This window comes from Cololabis saira, chromosome 9 (genome assembly GCF_033807715.1).
Source record: "Cololabis saira isolate AMF1-May2022 chromosome 9, fColSai1.1, whole genome shotgun sequence".
NCBI classification, from domain to species: Eukaryota; Metazoa; Chordata; class Actinopteri; order Beloniformes; family Belonidae; genus Cololabis; species Cololabis saira.
The window spans coordinates 16,550,835-16,569,226 of record NC_084595.1 but is presented as its reverse complement, the minus strand read 5'-3'; the positions used below and the strand labels follow the sequence as shown (position 1 = coordinate 16,569,226).

At 38.5% G+C, this 18,392-nt stretch overlaps 3 protein-coding genes across 3 annotated transcripts; 1 reads left to right on the top strand and 2 right to left on the bottom strand.

The window, feature by feature from the left end:
- Positions 1 to 4,902: 4,902 nt before the first annotated feature.
- Positions 4,903 to 7,261, top strand: LOC133450970 (nuclear factor 7, brain-like). The gene has a single exon (XM_061729879.1). It carries the CDS (start codon positions 5,043 to 5,045, stop codon positions 6,459 to 6,461), a length of 1,419 nt encoding a protein of 472 aa, XP_061585863.1. The 5' UTR covers positions 4,903 to 5,042; the 3' UTR covers positions 6,462 to 7,261.
- A 3,149-nt stretch (positions 7,262 to 10,410) lies between these two features.
- LOC133450969 (nuclear factor 7, brain-like) lies at positions 10,411 to 12,496 on the bottom strand. The gene has a single exon (XM_061729878.1). It carries the CDS (start codon positions 12,368 to 12,370, stop codon positions 10,952 to 10,954), a length of 1,419 nt encoding a protein of 472 aa, XP_061585862.1. The 5' UTR covers positions 12,371 to 12,496; the 3' UTR covers positions 10,411 to 10,951.
- Positions 12,497 to 13,718: 1,222 nt separating this feature from the next.
- Positions 13,719 to 17,885, bottom strand: si:dkey-174n20.1 (uncharacterized protein LOC796174 homolog). Its single transcript, XM_061730562.1, has 4 exons — positions 17,579 to 17,885; positions 17,145 to 17,387; positions 14,842 to 15,144; positions 13,719 to 14,742 (listed from the first exon to the last, which is right to left on the bottom strand). Exons 1-4 carry the CDS (start codon positions 17,697 to 17,699, stop codon positions 14,483 to 14,485), a joined length of 927 nt encoding a protein of 308 aa, XP_061586546.1. The 5' UTR covers positions 17,700 to 17,885; the 3' UTR covers positions 13,719 to 14,482.
- Between the last annotated feature and the right edge of the window lie 507 nt (positions 17,886 to 18,392).

The window sequence follows — 18,392 nt, the reverse complement described above, 5'->3', positions numbered from 1 at the left end:
TTCAAGAGTCTTTAGGGTCATCACAACTGACTACAGCCCGTCTTACAAGATGAGATATTTGTAATCTGCTGCCATCACACAGCTGATTGAAACACAACAGCAGGTCCATTAAAAATAACAGAAGATGTCTCTGGTGGAAGTGGGACCTTCTCACTTCTCAAGTCATGAAGCAGAAAGCTGGTGCTCCTGCTGTTTTGTCCAAATGAAGCAAATATAATAACTAACTCACTTTCACTGTTTACTTTTTAGTAGACGTCACTGCAGCCTTCGTTACCTTGGAGCAGCGGTGTTTGCCCTGATATGCAGCATCACTTATTCCAAACGACCAGTTCTGACATACTAGACTTTAATTGGCTGAGTGACATCACGCTTTCTAAATGCATCTCAAAAAAGACCTTGTGTTTGCTCCGCTCGGCTCTGAACCCGGTCATTCAGGAGGATCTGGCTGCAGACTGTGTAGAGAGCAGCTGAGTGCAGCACAATAGCGCAATACCTCCTTCAGACCCAAAGCCCCTCACAACAGTCAGTGTAGGACAAACCTAAACCCCCCTTCCTGTCTGAGATTGAGGACATCACGGACCCTCTCTGGTCTTCTTGGCTGCAGCTCATCTTCTCACTGAATACAGTCAGATCTTCTCTCTTGAAGGGTAGAAAAAAGATGCAGCATGTATCCATGTCTGCAGTCTGAAGAACTGGTTGATATCTCCTTTATCAAATCAACACTGAATTAATAATTAATATCTAATAGAGTTGCAGCCTGTTGATTTTGTTTTGATTTATTTTCGAGATAATCTACAGTTTTCTTCCTGTTAATTGTGATTTAAAGACCACAGATTTGAATGCTGTTCTGCTTCATGGGCTTATATTGATGTATCTGGCACTTCTTAACATTTCTATTATTATAAAGAGATGTCTGTGATGGACTGCCACCTGTCCAGGTTGTACCTGCCTTTCTGCTGAAGAGAGCTGGGACGGACTCCAGCAGATCCCTGTGACCCTGAACTGGAGTCTGCAGGTATAAATGATGGATGGATGATGATATGTCACTGCAAGAGAAAGTTGTTTAACCGTCGGAGCAGCTGACGGAACCTTCTAAAACACCCCGAATAACCCCAAATGGAGACGAGTTGAAGAGAAGAGATTTGTGAGATGTAGGACGTATAAAAATTGAGAAAAAAGGTTGTAACTATCTTTCTGCATCGATCATCATGGAGGGTGTGAGATTCTTAGGAAGTAAAGTGAAACAGTGAAACTGGTCCAGATAGCTGGTCTTCATTGGTACGGCTGAATGATATTGTTGACTCCAGAACTGGACACACACATGCTGGATGACACGGGAGACAATCAATGACACAGAAGTTGGGTTGCAGTGCTGCAGCGCTCAACTTGCATGAGCAACAAACACGACATCCCAGTGGGTTCATGATCATCTCTGGAGGTTTCAGCCCAGAGTTTCTCAACGCTGCTCCCTTCTGTGCACTAGTTTCTACTGATTTATTCGTCCTTCATAATTTACACTGAAAACAACTTCATCTCCCTGTTTGCAGGTTAATAAACTATTCAGTTCAATTAGTTTATCAACTTCCTGGAGAGACATTTGGTCGTCTAGCAACGCAACCGATGACAATCAGACACTACTTTTGAAAAGCAGTTTGAAAGAACAATTTTAAATATTATTATAAAAATGATGATAATTATCATTAATTCTTTTTATTTTTGTCAGTTTCAAATAATTTCAGTCACCGTTCTGGGATTTTTCTTTCTTGTAAAGTCACCAACAATTTTGTGTCCGTATGTGAACCCAACCCTCTTATATTTAACAGTCGGACACAATTATTTATTATTATAAAATATACGACCGAGCTATAGCTGAAAATCATCCTTATTATCCTTCCATGACTTTCCAGACACAACTCCCACAAGTTCATGAGTTGTACAGCAGGAAAATGCTAAAAGCACAATAATAAAGTAAATACATATTATAAACAGAATAGATCTCATAGATATTAAATGAACATGCACAAGGACATAACTTGGGTCTACCATGTGGGAGTTGTGTTTGGAAAGTCATCGGTTTTCTCTTATAAAACAGCACCTGAGTGGGATAAAATCCCACAGAACATTAGAGAGTCAATTTCATACAATGTCTTCAAATATAATCTTAGGAATTGGTTGATCGATAATCAAAGATGTGAACATTGATGCGTATACTATCGATGTGGGGATGAACTGTGTATATTGTAAGGGTTGAATTACATATGTTATATGTTATTGCTGATGTGTTTGTACTTGTGTTTTAATCTTTTTTTACTAGTTACTAGCCTATTATTTCTGGCAGGGGGACTGCTAATGTAACTAGCCTTTTGGCTACGATTGGGTACATTTACATTTTATTTTATAAAATGTTTCTTAATGTACGTTGTCCCTCTCTAACAAATAAAAATAAACTGAAACTGAAACTGAAACCATTGGGGGAGTTGAACTCTTTGTCTCTTTACTTCTTAAGTAAATAATTTACATGTGTTGCATCATGACGCATGCAGCAATATCTTGGCAGGTAAATACACTGGAATAGCACAGTGGTCCAGTGCAGCGCTTCATTATAAATATGAATGAATGAATGAGTGTTTTGTTTTGTCTAGTTTTTATTATTTCCGTATTTGTCTTACTCTGCCCCACTACTACTTTTTGTTTTGTTTTGTCTTTTTTTTTTGTTTTCCTTACTGGGGTATTATGTCTGTTTAGTGTGTCCTGCTGAGTTGTGTTCTCCCATTAAAATGTTCAATTTTGGGGAGGGAAAAAAAAAAAAGTGGTTCTATAAAAGTGCTGAACTGATATACTTGTAATGCTGTCAGAACCTCAATAAAGAGAAGTTAAAAAAAAAAAAGAACCCTTTTACTACTATGAATATAAATGGACACCTGGTTTTCTTTGCCCTTTTTGTTAATAAATGTGTCAATTCCCCTTTAGAAAAATATTTTGTGACTTTTTTCAGGTAAAAAAAAAAATATTGTTACAAGTATGTGTCATTATTAATTGTAATCAGGTTCTCACTGTTCTCTGCAGGCGGGTCCTGTACTTCAGACTGATGACATAATACTAGCAGGCAATGGTAAAAGTTACCATCACACATTTTTATGAACTAAAATACACCTTTGAAATGTACCTGCTGACACCGGCGCCGAAACAAGGGGGCCATCCCCTTTTTCATCCTGTTTCAATTATTCCCTTTGACAATAAATGACAAATAAGCCAATCAAAAATGACAAGTCTCATATTTTGAATCAAACCAAACAAGCACACCAATCAAATGTATGAATCGCTTTCCTGATATATGACTCAATATCCTTTAATCACAGAGAGCAGCTATTTATTTCACTAATAACCAGTGGTGTTTTCTTGCGGAGGTCAAGGGAAGCCAGGCTTTCTCACGTCCCTCCCTTTTTAAGAATACAACTGTTATTTAATGAAATTCACTTTTTGTAACGGTTTACATAATCCTTCTGTGTTGTGGCTCTGTCTCCTCCTCGTCTCTCTTTATTAATTATGGAGCGTTTGTATGATGTGTGAAACAGCGCCCCCATAAATATTGCGTGGTGAAAACGTGGTACTGCACTCTATTGTCTATATCCTGTGGTTCAACAAGTTTTGTTGTTTATTTTTTTGTTTTGATGCTGGAACTCGTTATCCTTTAAATAAAAGATCATTTGGATTATCCAGAAAACATTTAGTCACATGATTACATTTTTGTGTAATATGTTTGAGGCAGTGAAGTTTTTGTAAACCTTTAGATCAGGGGGTGGCCAACCCGCGGCTCGCGAACCGCATGCGGCTCTTTGCCCGGTGTCATGCGGCTCTTGCGACTTTATTTGATAGGTGCAGTGAAAGACAAACACGTAGGAAGTGGGGGCAAAATATGCCGCGACTGGAATCGAACCCGCGCCGCTGTAGGCTACAGGGGAAGGTTTTCATAATTCGCCTGCTCAACCCGTTGAATCATACGGGCGCACACTCGTGTTTGTGACGGAAAAAATCCACCCTCAAAATGGCAGGGAAAAAATGCACGGCCAAACGAAAATATGAAGATAAACACAGGACGTTTTTCACAGAGTGGGAGTTTAATATATATATATTATAAATTAAATATTAATATTTAAGCAATACATCACGACAGGCCGTGATATACAATCACACAGCCGAGGGGCGTCTCCGGCCCGACGCGAAGAGACGTATTGCTTTTATAAAACGGTTACCAATAATGTAAATACTGGCAGGCACTCGTCAATCCATTCATCCATTGTTAGCTCCTCCCCGGAGATCAAAGTTTACCGTGAACATGCCAAATTAATTGTTAACGAAAATAAATAAATAAACTTTAACACCAGCTACTTTTTACTAACCTGCTGTAACCGTCAAAAAGTATGTGACAGTTGGTTGTCATGGATACATTGTTGCTTCCTTGGCGCAGAATGATATGCTGTGATAAGGCTTTACAATAGAAGCGATAGATAAGATAAGATTGTCCTTTATTTCTCCCTCAATGGGGAAATTCATTTTGTGCAGCAGCAGTACACTCAACACACACATGCAGGGAAAGGATAAAAAAAAGTAGAATATCATATATCATATCATATAGTAACCAACTGTGGCTCTTAGCCTCTGACTGGTTGGCCACCCCTGCTTTAGATGAATGTAAACATGTAGAGTATACATTATTTTGTTAAATGTTTATATTTTCAAAAAATGAAAAGAAAAGAAACAATAAAACAAGACAACACAGAGGTACATCCTTAATAGCATAGCTCTGAATTATTAACTAAAATTGCCTCACTGATAAGAATCTTTATATCTGTGTTGACCTTTGGAAGGTAAGAAAGTGGAAACTCCAAGTTCATTTTTGTAACTGAACAGAGCTGAGGCGCCATTTCATGTTGGAGGTTATGAACCAAAAACCTGAAATAAAAGGACATAAATCTGTGATTCAGAGGGACATTTAACTGGTGAGTCTACCGATTGAAAGATACTTCAAAGATCTGAAGAAAATGGCTGAGAAGACTCTTTTTAAAGATTACCTGAGCTGCCACGTTTGTTCAGAGATTTTCAAGGATCCGGTGTCTCTGAGCTGCAACCACAACTTCTGTTCAAGCTGTCTGAAAGAGTTCTGGGAACAAACTAAAAGCCGAAACTGTCCCATCTGTAAAAGAAGATTTTCTAAAGAGGATTTTGGTGTGAACTTTTCACTGAAGGAACTTGCCGACTCTTTTGCTGGAACACAGACAGGTGTATCATATGAGACTGAAAAAGAAGGAAAGAGGCTGGAGGAGGTTTGTAGTAAACACCCAGAAAAACCTCAACTGTTCTGTAGAGACGAACAGAGAGCTGTGTGTCCTGGATGTGACATTTCTCTGCACCAGAACCACAAAGTGGTTCCTGTAGAAGAAGCAGTCAGTGAGCTGAAGGAGCAGCTGAAATCTGACTTAAAGTCTCTGCAGGACAAGAGGAACAAATACAAACAAGTGGAGGAAACATATGAAGATGTGGTTCAACACTCCAAGAAGCAGCTGCTGTCCACAGAGAAGCAGATCAGAGCAGAGTTCAACAAACTCCATCAGTTCCTGAAAGAGGAAGAGGAGTCCAGACTGGCAGCTCTGAGGGAGGAAGAGGAGCAGAAGGGGAGGAGAATCAGCAGGGAGAGGAAGAGGATCCAGGAGCAGATCTCCTCTCTGTCAGACAGCATCTCTGCTGTTGAAGAAGACCTGCAGAAAGACAACATGATGTTCCTCAGCAGGTATAAACCCACTCAGGACAGAGCCAGAGACCAGTGCTCAGTGTCAGATCCACAGCTGCTCTCAGGAGCTCTGATAGATGAGGCCAAACACCTGGGCAACCTGGCCTTCAGAGTCTGGGAGAAGATGAGGGACAAGGTCCACTTCAGTCCTGTTATTCTGGACCCAAACACTGCAAACCACTGTCTCCATCTGTCTGCTGATCTGACCAGTTGGAGTTATGGAGCTACAAAGCAGCAGCTTCCTGATAATCCGGAGAGAAACATCAACTACACCAGTGTTTTTGGTTCTGAGAGTTTCATCTCAGGGAAACACAGCTGGGAGGTGGAGGTGGGAGATCATCCTAACTGGCTGCTGGGTTTGGTTAAAGACTCAGTTGAGAGGAAGGACGAGAGATATCCTTCCCCAAATAATGGGATCTGGTGTTTATGGCATGGTGATGGAAAATACACCAATGGGGCTGACAAGAACATCAGGATGAAGACGAGTGTCCAGAGGATCAGAGTCCAGCTGGACTATGACGGGGGGGAGGTTTCCTTCTACAACTCTGAAGACATGACACACATCTACACTCACAGAGACACTTTCACTGAGAAACTCTTCCCTTATTTCAGTGTTGGAAAGTCTCGTGATTCAAAAACTTCTGAGATCAGAATCCGTCCGACTGAGATTTAGTTTTAACATTTTAAAACATATTTGTGTCTTTAATGTTTTGATGGAATAACTTTTCCAAGATCAGGATTATTTCAAGTAAAAAGTTTACATGTACAAACAAACGAATCTCAAAACTATGAAAATACTACAACATTCAGCGTTGAATAAGATATCAAAAAGTTGTGAGTAATTTGTAGTTTGTATTCATGATTTAAATGTGCTGGAATCACTGGGATGAGATTTTATGTTTTACTTTACTTTACTGTTTAAATAAATGTAGTAACCAGTTCAAAATATGACATAAAAAATCCACCATGTTCCTAAATCTGAGAGTTATTTTTAATCAACCTGCTGATTTTATCACATAAAAGAGTAAAAGTCAAATAAAAAATCAATACTAAAGAACATATTTCTGTGTAAATTTTGTAATTGTTCAAATGTCAGAGTTTATAAGTCGTTCCTCAAGTTTCAGTCCAAAGATCAGGGTTTTTAAACAAACTGCAACTAAAAGATTACTGATCACTAAAAGATACTAAAACATGGAAAACTGTTTGAACGTCTAAAAACACAGATGGTACTCATGTGAGCAAATGTTTTATAATTGTTGCTTCATATCTTTTTAAACCTTTTTTTATATGTATCATGTATGTATGTTTATTTTATCATTCTTAACTGTGGTTCATAAAACCTTCATATGTGAAACATTGATTTTGTTTAAGTTTCTTTCAATCAAACATCTGTATTAACCTGGTAAACAAACATGATCATGATTTATTTTAATTATTTGATATCCTGATTTTAATAAACTGCATGTAATTTATTTTTGGGGAAAATAAAACATTAATGAAGTGAACTGACTTCAGTTTAATGAGTCTGTAAAAACAGGGAGACACAGGTTTCTATTTAAATGGAATTTTATTGATAACAGCTGAACACATTTTCTTGAAGTTAGAGAAACACGTGTAGCACGTAAGCCAACGGAGCAAAAATCCCAAGAATCAGGGAAGTAGAGGATTAATATTATAATACAGTATAAAAGCCAAACTCACAAAAAGAGACAAGTGAATACTAGAAAGAGAAGAGTGATTGAAGAAGGTTGGAAACAGAAACAGGAGCAGCAGAAAGAGTGAAAGACATCCTACGAGAGTCCCAGTCAGTGTTGTCAGTGCAGCTTCATGGCTGCTGCAGAAAGTAGATGCAGAAGTTCAGAGTGAAGACAGCAGCTCCACTTGATCTCCTCACTGATGCTTCATATCTGACAGCACACTGACCTCAAGGGACCAGAGGAGCACAGTTCACCTTGTTTCCATGTAGGACCCAACAATTTCTGACTCTCAGTCATGACTCCAGCTGTTCTCACTCGTACACCATCGTGATTGGTCAGTGGCATCGTCACCACTTTAGTCAGAACTGTGCAGCTCTGATCAATAATGTGAATGGAAGCTGCTGGTTGTTGCTGATGAACTTCTGTGTGATCCAGCACTGAAGCATCGCTAGGAGCACCAGTGAGCCATCCACCTGTGTGACTGCGCCCCCTGCTGGTTGACAAGTTCATTCACTTCCACACCTCTCATTCTGACATGTGACACAGTTAACATACAGTATGATGATGTGGTTCAACACTCCAAGAAGACACATAAATATCCTGATCATGAGAATGTCATTCTTCTCCACAGAACTTTAAATAATCCTCAAACATGCCTTCGATTCTTCATCATTGGATTTAATTAATTTGTATTCATCGGTGTCCAGCTGAGGACTTGTGATGTGAGTCAGTTCACCAGTTGCAGCTGGTGTAAACCAAACTCCAAAATGGACATACACCAAAAAGCAGGCAAATAATGCACTAAAGTATCACATCTGTATTTGAATAAATGTAATTATCAACAACAATATTATAATGACATGCAGTGTTTTTTTGTTTTTTTTTTACATACATTTTGTCCTGTTTTTGACAAGTTTCTTCTCCATAGAGAGCATGGCCAATGCGTGCATAATACTGTGCCATTGTGTTCCTGAGGAAGGTCTTGATTCTCTTCAGTGTTGAGAAGCACCTCTCAGATCAGCTGTAGTCAGAGTTGTGATGATGATCTGAAGCAGAGCCACAGTCTCTGAGATCTAAATCTAAATCTAAACTCAACCAATTTTGCTCCCCTCAGAAAATTATGAGTGAAAAGTTTTGGCGTAGTTAACCAGAACACTGTCCCTCCACTGGCGCGCCATCGGCATTGTATTTGGAAATAAATGAAAGTTGCAAAACAACAGAATTAATCCACAGTGGATTAACAAATGTGTCATTATCATGTTTTCTCTCACATAGTGTACTGAAGCATGTTCATTAATTTCATTGATTAATTTGATTCTTGCGCCCTGGGGAGGAAACTAGTGACCAATCAGTAACTATTTATCTTGCTCATCTTAAAAAATTATAAACATATATTTCAAAGTATTTTATTTTATTTTTCAAAGGTTCAGATGAAGGCGGAAGGGATCGCTGAAACATCAATTTAAAGTCAAATGTTTATCTCTTTAAATGCACTTACACAAGTGCGTGAATTCTAAAACAGGAACATATTTAGACAATAAATCACAATAAAACCTTACACTAAAATAAGTAAATGGTCAAATTAAATAAATCACCTATTTATTATATATTATTTTTTATTTTATTTTATTTGTTATTTATGTTTTAATTGTGTCTTGCCGCTTTTAATGTTGATGTAAAGCACTTTGAATTACCTTGTGTTGAATTGTGCTCTACAAATAAACTTGCCTTGCCTTATTTTACTCATACAATCAAACTGCTTTATCTATACTTACAGTACATTTGTTATTATTAATAAAGGTTGTCAAGTTAAATGGCATGTTGTTATATGGCCATTTTGTACCTATGATACGTCTGGGATGGGGAGAGGTGTGAGGGTGTGGGGCGGGGGCCTCCAGATAACATTTCTCTAAGGGCCCCAATTGGGTCAGGGCGGCCCTGCTGGAAAACCATCCCGTGTCCTCAGCTGGACACCGTTAAATAAATATGATGTCAATAATGAAGAATCCAAGGCATGTTTGAGGATTATTTAAAGTTCTGTGGAGATGAATGACGTTCCCATGATCAGGGTATCGATGCATCTGAGTCCAGATCTGAATCAATCTGTCAGCACCTGTGTGATCAATGTCAGAATGAGAGGTGTGGAAGTGAATGAACTTGTCAAAATGAAACAATAAAAAGACCAATTAAACTCACAGTTGAGGAACTGTAATGAAACATATCAAATCAAAGTGAAGGTGAAGTTAGAATAAATACGTTGCACCACGGACAAAGTGGAGCGACTTACTTCTATTAAAATCATCACTTTGATAAAGTGAGACCTGTGTCGGTTTATTTATTTAAAGACTGATCATCTCTGACTTTGAGCTGCATCAAGAACTTCCTATTGGTTTGTTTTGTGTCAGTCTTTTGATCGTTGTGCGTGTTTTCCTGTGAGTCTGTGTGTTGTTAGTGCAACACGAATATGCCATTCACGGATATTCAACTAGTGGAAAGATTGTAACATAGTAATTCATCCGAAGGGAAAACTATATTAATATTAATTAATTTACATCCTGGGATTAAGAACTTTATTTCTGGTGAACAAAGAAACTTGAGGAGAGAAACAGTTGACTAGTAGATGTGTTCAAAATCTCCAGAGTTCATGATGAATGCTAATAGATCATTTCTATTAATATATGTCATATTAACAATATATCTCTCATCTCTCTGTTCTTCATCTTCTCTTTCTTATCTCTCTTTTCCTGCTCTACCCAGTTAACCACCAGTAGGAGGCCCCCCCTTATGATCCAGGGCCTGCTTAAAGTTTCTTCCGTCTTTTCTTGTCATTGTTATACTCTGGGTCTCTAAAAAATGCCTAGAAATAGTTTATATGACGGTGGGAGGGACCGAGCAGTCAAAGGACAGGCGGACACAGGTTGGGCTCAAAAAAAAGGTTTTATTGTCTAACAAAAGAATAACAGAAGGTACTCAAACTCAAACTCAAAGTAACCAGCAAAAATGGGCCCTTAAAAGAGGTCGAAGCAACAGCTAACTGGTAACATAACAGGACACTAACCTTTATGACTTATAGGAAAGGCAGCTCAGAGTCCTCTTTTTGTTTGTTTGTATGTTTTGTTGTTGTTTATTTTTTCATTTTGATGGTGAAACTCATTATCCTTTAAATAAAACATTATTTAGATGATGCAGAAATCATTGTCACTTCTTTTTACATTTTACATTTTTACATGCTGTAGGGCCATTCTTTTGAGAATTTTTATTTGCTATACAGTATATCAATACAATTCATTTAAGCCAGACTTTATTCATCTGTCAGTAATGTTTCCATACTAAATAATTAAACTACTAAAAAAAAAGAAAATATTTTTTGTGTGCAGTTGAAATTTGAAACTTGAAATAATTCTGATCTTGGAAAAGTTATTCCATCAAAACATTAAAGACACAAATATATTTTAAAATGTTAAAACTAAATCTCAGTCGGACAGATTCTGATCTCAGAAGTTTTTGAATCACGAGACTTTCCAACACTGAAATAAGGTAAGAGTTTCTCAGTGAAAGTGTCTCTGTGAGTGTAGATGTGTGTCATGTCTTCAGGGTTGTAGAAGGAAACCTCTCCCCCGTCATAGTCCAGCTGGACTCTGATCCTCTGGACACTCGTCCTCATCTTGATGTTCTTGTCAGCCCCATTGGTGTATTTTCCATCACCATGCCATAAACACCAGATCCCATTATTTGGTGAAGGATATCTCTCGTCCTTCCTGTCAACTGAGTCTTTAACCAAACCCAGCAGCCAGTTAGGATGATCTCCCACCTCCACCTCCCAGCTGTGTTTCCCTGAGGTGAAACTCTCAGAACCAAAAACACTGGTGTAGTTGATGTTTCTCTCTGGATTATCAGGAAGCTGCTGCTTTGTAGCTCCATAACTCAAACTGGTCAGATCCGCAGACAGATGGAGACGGGGGTCTGCAGTGTTTGGGTCCAGAATAACAGGACTGAAGTGGACCTTGTCCCTCATCTTCTCCCAGACTCTGAAGGCCAGGTTTCCCAGGTGTTTGGCCTCATCTATCAGAGCTCCTGAGAGCAGCTGTGGATCTGACACTGAGCACTGGTCTCTGGCTCTGTCCTGAGTGGGTTTATACCTGCTGAGGAACAGCATGTTGTCTTTCTGCAGGTCTTCTTTAACAGCAGAGATGCTGTCTGACAGAGAGGAGATCTGCTCCTGGATCCTCTTCCTCTCCCTGCTGATTCTCCTCCCCTTCTGCTCCTCTTCCTCCCTCAGAGCTGCCAGTCTGGACTCCTCTTCCTCTTTCAGGAACTGCTGGAGTTTGTTGAACTCTGCTCTGATCTGCTTCTCTGTGGACAACAGCTGCTTCTTGGAGTGTTGAACCACATCTTCATATGTTTCCTCCACTTGTTTGTATTCGTCCCTCTTGTCCTGCAGAGACTTTAAGTCAGATTTCAGCTTCTCCTTCAGCTCACTGACTGCTTCTTCTACAGGAACCACTTTGTGGTTCTGGTGCAGAGAAACGTCACATCCAGGACACACAGCTCTCTGTTCGTCTCTGCAGAACAGTTGAGGTTTTTCTGGGTGTTTCCTACAAACCTCCTCCAGCCTCTTTTCTTCTTTTTCAGTCTCATATGATCCACCTGTCTGTGTTCCAGCAAAAGAGTCGGCAAGTTCCTTCAGTGAAAAGTTCACACCAAAATCCTCTTTAGAAAATCTTCTTTTACAGATGGGACAGTTTCGGCTTTTAGTTTGTTCCCAGAACTCTTTCAGACAGCTTGAACAGAAGTTGTGGTTGCAGCTCAGAGACACCGGATCTTTGAAAATCTCTGAACAAACGTGGCAGCTCAGGTAATCTTTAAAAAGAGTCTTCTCAGCCATTTTCTTCAGATCTTTGAAGTATCTTTCAATCGGTAGACTCACCAGTTAAATGTCCATCTCAATCATGGATTTCAGTCCTTTTATTTCAGGTTTTTAGTTCATAACCTCCAACATGAAATGGCACCTCAGCTCCGTTCAGTTACAAAAATGAACTTTGAGTTTCCACTTTCTTATCTTGCAAAGTTCAAGACAGATAAACAGAATCTTATCAGGTAATAATTCAGAGCTATGCTATAAAGCATGTACTTTTATGTTGTATTGTCTTACTGTTTTTTCTTTTCTTAAACATTAAACATAAACATTTAATAAAATAATTTATATTCTACATGTTTTACATTCAATTCAATCCAATTTTATTTATATAGCGTCTATTACAATAGAAGTTGTCTCTAGACATTTTCCAGAGTCCCAGGACTTGACCCTGAGTAATTATTACATAAACATAACATAAATAATGGCAGGTAAAAACTCCCCTAGTTGGAGAAAAACCTTAAGCAGAAGAAACCTTGAGCAGGACCTGGATCATAAGGGGGGATCCTCCTGCTGAAGACCAGCTGGACAGAACAAGAAAAGAGAAAACAGACAGAGAGAATGAATAACAGAGAGAGGAAAGACACAGACACAATGGCTAACTGGTTCACTACAGGGATGGCTAGATAAGCAGATGCAGACAGCAGACACTGAGGTGGTCAGAGGGCGGGGGGGACTGAGGGTCAGGATGTCAGCAGGCATCTACCAGACATCCATACAGACAGGTGGAAGCAGCAGTGGGATGATCAGAGGGGGAGACTGCAGGTCAGCAAGCAGCTCCTGAAGCTCTGGCCTGCAAACATGCACAGAAGAGAAAAGGAGGGGGCAGACCAGCACAACAAACTAAGAAGAATGGAGAACAATGATGCTTATGAGATACTACAGGCCTACAGCAGCTGTTGTGGCTGGTTTAGTTATTAGAGAGTTATTAATAATTGTCTTACGATACTTATTAATAATTAATTAAGAAAAATGACTTATCAAAATGAATGATCAAAATTAATCAATCAAAACAGGGCACCACCTGACTTTATCAGGGAATAATAACTAAACAGCAAAATCAGTCTAAAAGTAGCTGTTATTCCATATGTGCCAGTCTGTTGCCAGGGGTGGCATTACAGAATAACAATGAAGGAAGGAGTCCGAGCACAGATCTTTGCAACCAGGAGCTGTAACAAATATGTATAAAATAAACACATACAACTTCTCTCATTCAAATGAATCAGAATTTATTTCACTGACTGCTTCTTCTACAGGAACCACTTTGTGGTTCTGGTGGAGAGAAAACTCACAGACAGGACACACAGCTCTCTGTTCGTCTCTACAGAACAGATGAGGTTTTTCTTGGTCCCCAGTACACAACACAGATATCTGTGTTTTGACATCATCTGTCTGTGATTCATATTTGTGTCTTTCAGCAAAAGAGTCAGCAAGTTCCTTTAGTGAAAAGTTCACCCTCAAAAAATCTCTAGAAGATTTTCTTTTACAAGTGGAACAGTTTTTGTTCTTAACTTCTTCCCAAAAGGTTTGTAGGCAGCTTGAACTAAAACTAGCTGCAGCTTAAAGATGCAGGATCTTTCAGAGTTCAAGCAAACATGGCAACTCAGGAAACTTTTAAGAATAGTAATTTTTGTTTTTGTCATTTCTTCCATTGTATGAATTTGGATATTTTACTAATTAAGATTCACCATGTCGATGTCTCTTTGATTCCCAGATTCTGAATCCAAACTTTAAAAGGCTCAAATCTCCCCCGTTAAACCTGAGCTTCGTTCAGCAATGTCAATCATGTGCCAAATTAGTAACATTGTTCCACCAAAACAAACACAGAGCAGGGGGAGTTTTTTATTTTATTTGTGCAAGTAAAAAATAAATAAATAAAAAATACATAAGATGAAGTTATTCCTGTCGTAGAAAACAATTTATTTCTAAATAAACAAGAACATAAAATAAAATGTTTACTTAGAATGACACAAAAATGATAGAAAAACAAAGCAAAAACAAAGCAAAACACAGGAAATGTGCATTTCTTAAAGTTTCATGGACATCGTGGAAGACGAAGAGGAACCAGTCCCTCAGTCTGCATCAGGCCAGCTTAACCAGTCTCTCGCTCGCCTCCCAGAGTTTTTTCGCCACACCAGCATCCCTTGCAAAAGGACGTAGAGTTGCAGGACGGCAGTCGACAAAGTAACCCCCGTTGTGTTTGACAGCTTCATCTGACACGGCACAGTAGATGACACTCTGAGCTCCAACCTCACACGGCACAAAGAACATCCACATGATCACCTGCATCAGCATCCTGAACAGGAACGAGTAGTGGCAGGTCCAACCACTCTGGACAAAGCCTGTTGGAATAGTAGTTACATATCAGGATAAATGCTTAACCGTCAAAGCATTGATACAAGCATAGATACAAGTCGAAAGACAAAAGAAAAGTGTTTTACCAGGGTGCACGGCATAGGAAGTGACTCCTTTCCCTTCAACGATGCGGGCCAGTTCATGACTGAAGTAGATGTTGGCCAGCTTGCTGCGGCAGTAGGTGAAGAAGGGCAGCAGGTTGTAGTTGAGGTCCTGGAAGTCCAGTTTCTGGTATTTGTAGTTGGAGCACGTGAGTGTGATCACCCGGCTGGGGGCACATTCCTTCAGTCGAGGTAGAAGCAGATTAGTAAGAAGGAAGTGACCTAAGTGGTTGACCCCAAAACACATGCTGAACCCGTCGTCCGTCCAGTCGAGGATGCTGGGCATGCCTGAGGAAGAAGCAACGTGGCAGTGAAAGGTGTACAACTCTTTGAGTTGTAGATAGATAGTTCTTTATTGTCATTATAATGTACAACTTATGTACAACGAAATTAAAAGTGCTCTCCAGTCAGCGCATCATATATAAAAAAAATTAAATAACTGAAAACAAATCCAATAAAATGTAATTTAAAACATAAACAAATGAAATAAATATATATATGTCATGATCAGGAAAGACACTCCGATCAAACCAGAGACCCAACACCTTGTTGTGGTTGACACCAGCTACGGCTGGTCAGTAGAGGGCGCTAGGGCGCCGCCCCATCAAATCAAGAGAAGAAGAATAAAATTAAAATTAAAATTAAATAAAAAACATGTAAGATGCATATAATTATTAAAAGAAGGTGTTATTTAAGTCTGTGGATGACTGTCAATAATAATTAAATGTTGTTTAAATATTTATTTGTTTTTTTATTTTATTTTATTCCGGAAGTAAAGGGCACCGGTCAAACAGAATCCAGTGTAAACTCTCCAACATTTGATAAGCACGTGACCTGAGGATCTCTTTTAATTGGTCTGAATTAAATTTCATTACACAGTGGTATGCGTCCCAGAAACTCAGTTATCAGCAACGAATCAGCGATCAGTATCGTGACCTACTCGTATGTTGTTATTTTAATCTAATGTGATTGGACAATTCATTCCCCGTCTTTTTTAGAAAATCCAACTGAACTACACAAACCAGATTTTTATGTTTGTTTTAAATAGTTTAAATAACAATTGCTTTTGAAATAATTTGTTGATCAAATATCTGAAAGAAAGGAACGTTATCTTTTTAAATAATATCAATTCCAGACAGAACAATGGAAATGTTCAAGTTTTTCTTCTCTCTGATGTGTAAAATAAACTGAACCCAAACCAGGAAAAAATAAACAAGACAAAATATCAGTGGACTTGTTAAACCCCTACTTTATGCTTGGTTTTCTTTTTCCACTGCAGCATAACTGAACTGTTTCACTAAAACTTAGGACCAATAAGCCATTGGATTGGATGGTTAAATTTTTCAAAATTAAAGGACCAAAGTATTATTTCCTATCTCTTCTTTCTTCCCCATTGTACCAAACTTGTACCTAACCGTGACTTCTGTGTACCGTTACCAGTACTCGAGTTGTAAAAAAAAATCAGGGGGGGATGGTGGATTTTATCATATGGGGACAGATAATTTGTGCTGATTACAAATAATATAATATATTACAAATAATAGCACTGACCAAAACACCTGCAGAAATACTGCAGGAATGACATAGCAGCAGTTAAATGCAGCCTTCTGTAAGCTTTAAATATCCACTGGGCTTACATCAAATACATCAAAACACAACAATAAAAAACAGTTTTCTGAACTTATCAATATGCCTCTGTCCTTCACAGGATAAGTAACATGGACCACTGCAAAAACTCACAATCTTAACAAGAATATTTGTCTTATTTCTAGTTAAAATGTCTAATTTTAGTAAAAAGAAATCTCATTACACTTAAAACAAGACTCATCATTGGAAAAAACAACAATTTCCACCTGTTTCAAATAGATTTTCACTTAAAATAAATAGAAAAATCTGCCAGTGGAGCAAGATTTTTTTGCTTGTAATGAGAAGATAAATCTTGTCCTACTGGCAGATTTTTCTACTTATTTCAAGTGAAAATTTACTTGAAACGGGTGAAAATTGCCAAATAAGTAATTTTTCTGGTGTTATTTTTCTGGTGATGACTGTAAATGTTGAAATAGCAGTAAAACCACATTCATTGATGAAATAACATAGGGGATGGAAAGGGGGATGGCAGTTTTACAGGGGGGATGATTTTGACCGTTTTTATTTCAGGAGGGATGCCATCTCCCCTCATCCCCCCTCAACTCGAGTACTGACCGTTACACTCCGATGTATGCCAAGGTCAATTGCGCCCCCCAAAAAAAAAATGTTTAGCACCCGCTGCCACTGGTTGACACCCTCACCTGCATTATTGATCAAGATGTCAAGCCTCTTCTCTCTCTGGAGGAAGGTCTTACAGAACTCCCTGATGGAGCGCAGATTGGCCAGATCCAGCTCCATGCAGCAGACGTCTAGCCTGCGACTCTTGAATTTGATCTCCCTCACAGCTTTACTGGCCTTGTCCAAGTCCCTGCAGGCCAGGATGACCCGGGCCCCCCTGGCTGCCATGGCAACAGCTGTCTCTTTACCCACGCCGCAGCTCCCACCTAGGACAAAATCACAGAAAAGCAAACTTTTACAAATTTGGCTTGATTTAAAAAAAAAAAAAAAAAAAAAAAAGAAGAAGTGGCATATGGCAATTTATTACATGTTATTAACCAAATCAAGTCAGACAAACAGTTAATGTTTGAGAGGCTGCTACAAGACGGTGTTTGATGCATCAAATACGTCTATTTACCTGTAATAAGAACAGTTTTCCCATCAAGCCTTTTAGTGTCCATACAGTATCGCCTCTTCTTCATTCTTTTCACAATCAAAAAGATACCTAAAGATGCGATAATGGTGTAGACAAAATACATTTTTTCTCTGAGCTCCAAACGTCACACAAAGACAGTTAAATGCGAACTAGCTGGTTAGATAGATCATCGTAGCTGAAAACACGTATCAGCGATTAATTCAAACCCCCAAAATCGAAGTTATTTCATTGAATTTAGAGGCGAAAACCTTCGTATGTGTTGGAAATGAACTGAAGCTCCATCAGTGCTGCACTGTTGACAAGCGCAATGCGCATGCGCTGCCAAAATCTCGCGAGAGTAGGCCATTGCAGCATAAAATATATTTCTCATAACAAAATAAAATATATTTCTCATAACAACAATTAGAAAAACTAAGAAAAAGAACAGTTGATCAATTGTAGTTGTGACATTTCTTATAAAAAAAGAGGAAAAAAATATTATTATGTATAAAATAAAGAAAAACAATGTCTGTATTTAGGATTAACTTTTTTAAATTAATTATTAGGAAATCAGATTTATCAGTGACCTTTTAATAACAATGTTGTGTTATACTCATATAATATTTTTGGTATTGCTGTGAATTTTTTTTTCTGTATTTTCTTTCCAAAGTCAAAAGCCTTAAAGGAGCTTGAGGCTGGATTTATGAAAAAAAATTGTATACGTTTTAATTTTTCCAGTAATAATGTCAGATGAAGCGTTCCAAATCAAAAAGAGTGAACACTGTTTTTAAAAGTTAGAAAGGCTGCTATCGGCTTA

Excerpts from the sequence above, each read along its gene's own strand:
- LOC133450970 (XM_061729879.1), top strand. The coding sequence starts at position 5,043 with ATGGCTGAGAAGACTCTTTTTAAAGATTACCTGAGCTGCCACGTTTGT.
- si:dkey-174n20.1 (XM_061730562.1), bottom strand. The coding sequence starts at position 17,699 with ATGTATTTTGTCTACACCATTATCGCATCTTTAGGTATCTTTTTGATT. Across the intron at positions 17,388-17,578 it reads GAAAACTGTTCTTATTACAG|GTGGGAGCTGCGGCGTGGGT; the intron begins GTAAATAGACGT and ends ATTTTGTCCTAG. Across the intron at positions 15,145-17,144 it reads CATCTTGATCAATAATGCAG|GCATGCCCAGCATCCTCGAC; the intron begins GTGAGGGTGTCA and ends CTTCTTCCTCAG.
- LOC133450969 (XM_061729878.1), bottom strand. The coding sequence starts at position 12,370 with ATGGCTGAGAAGACTCTTTTTAAAGATTACCTGAGCTGCCACGTTTGT.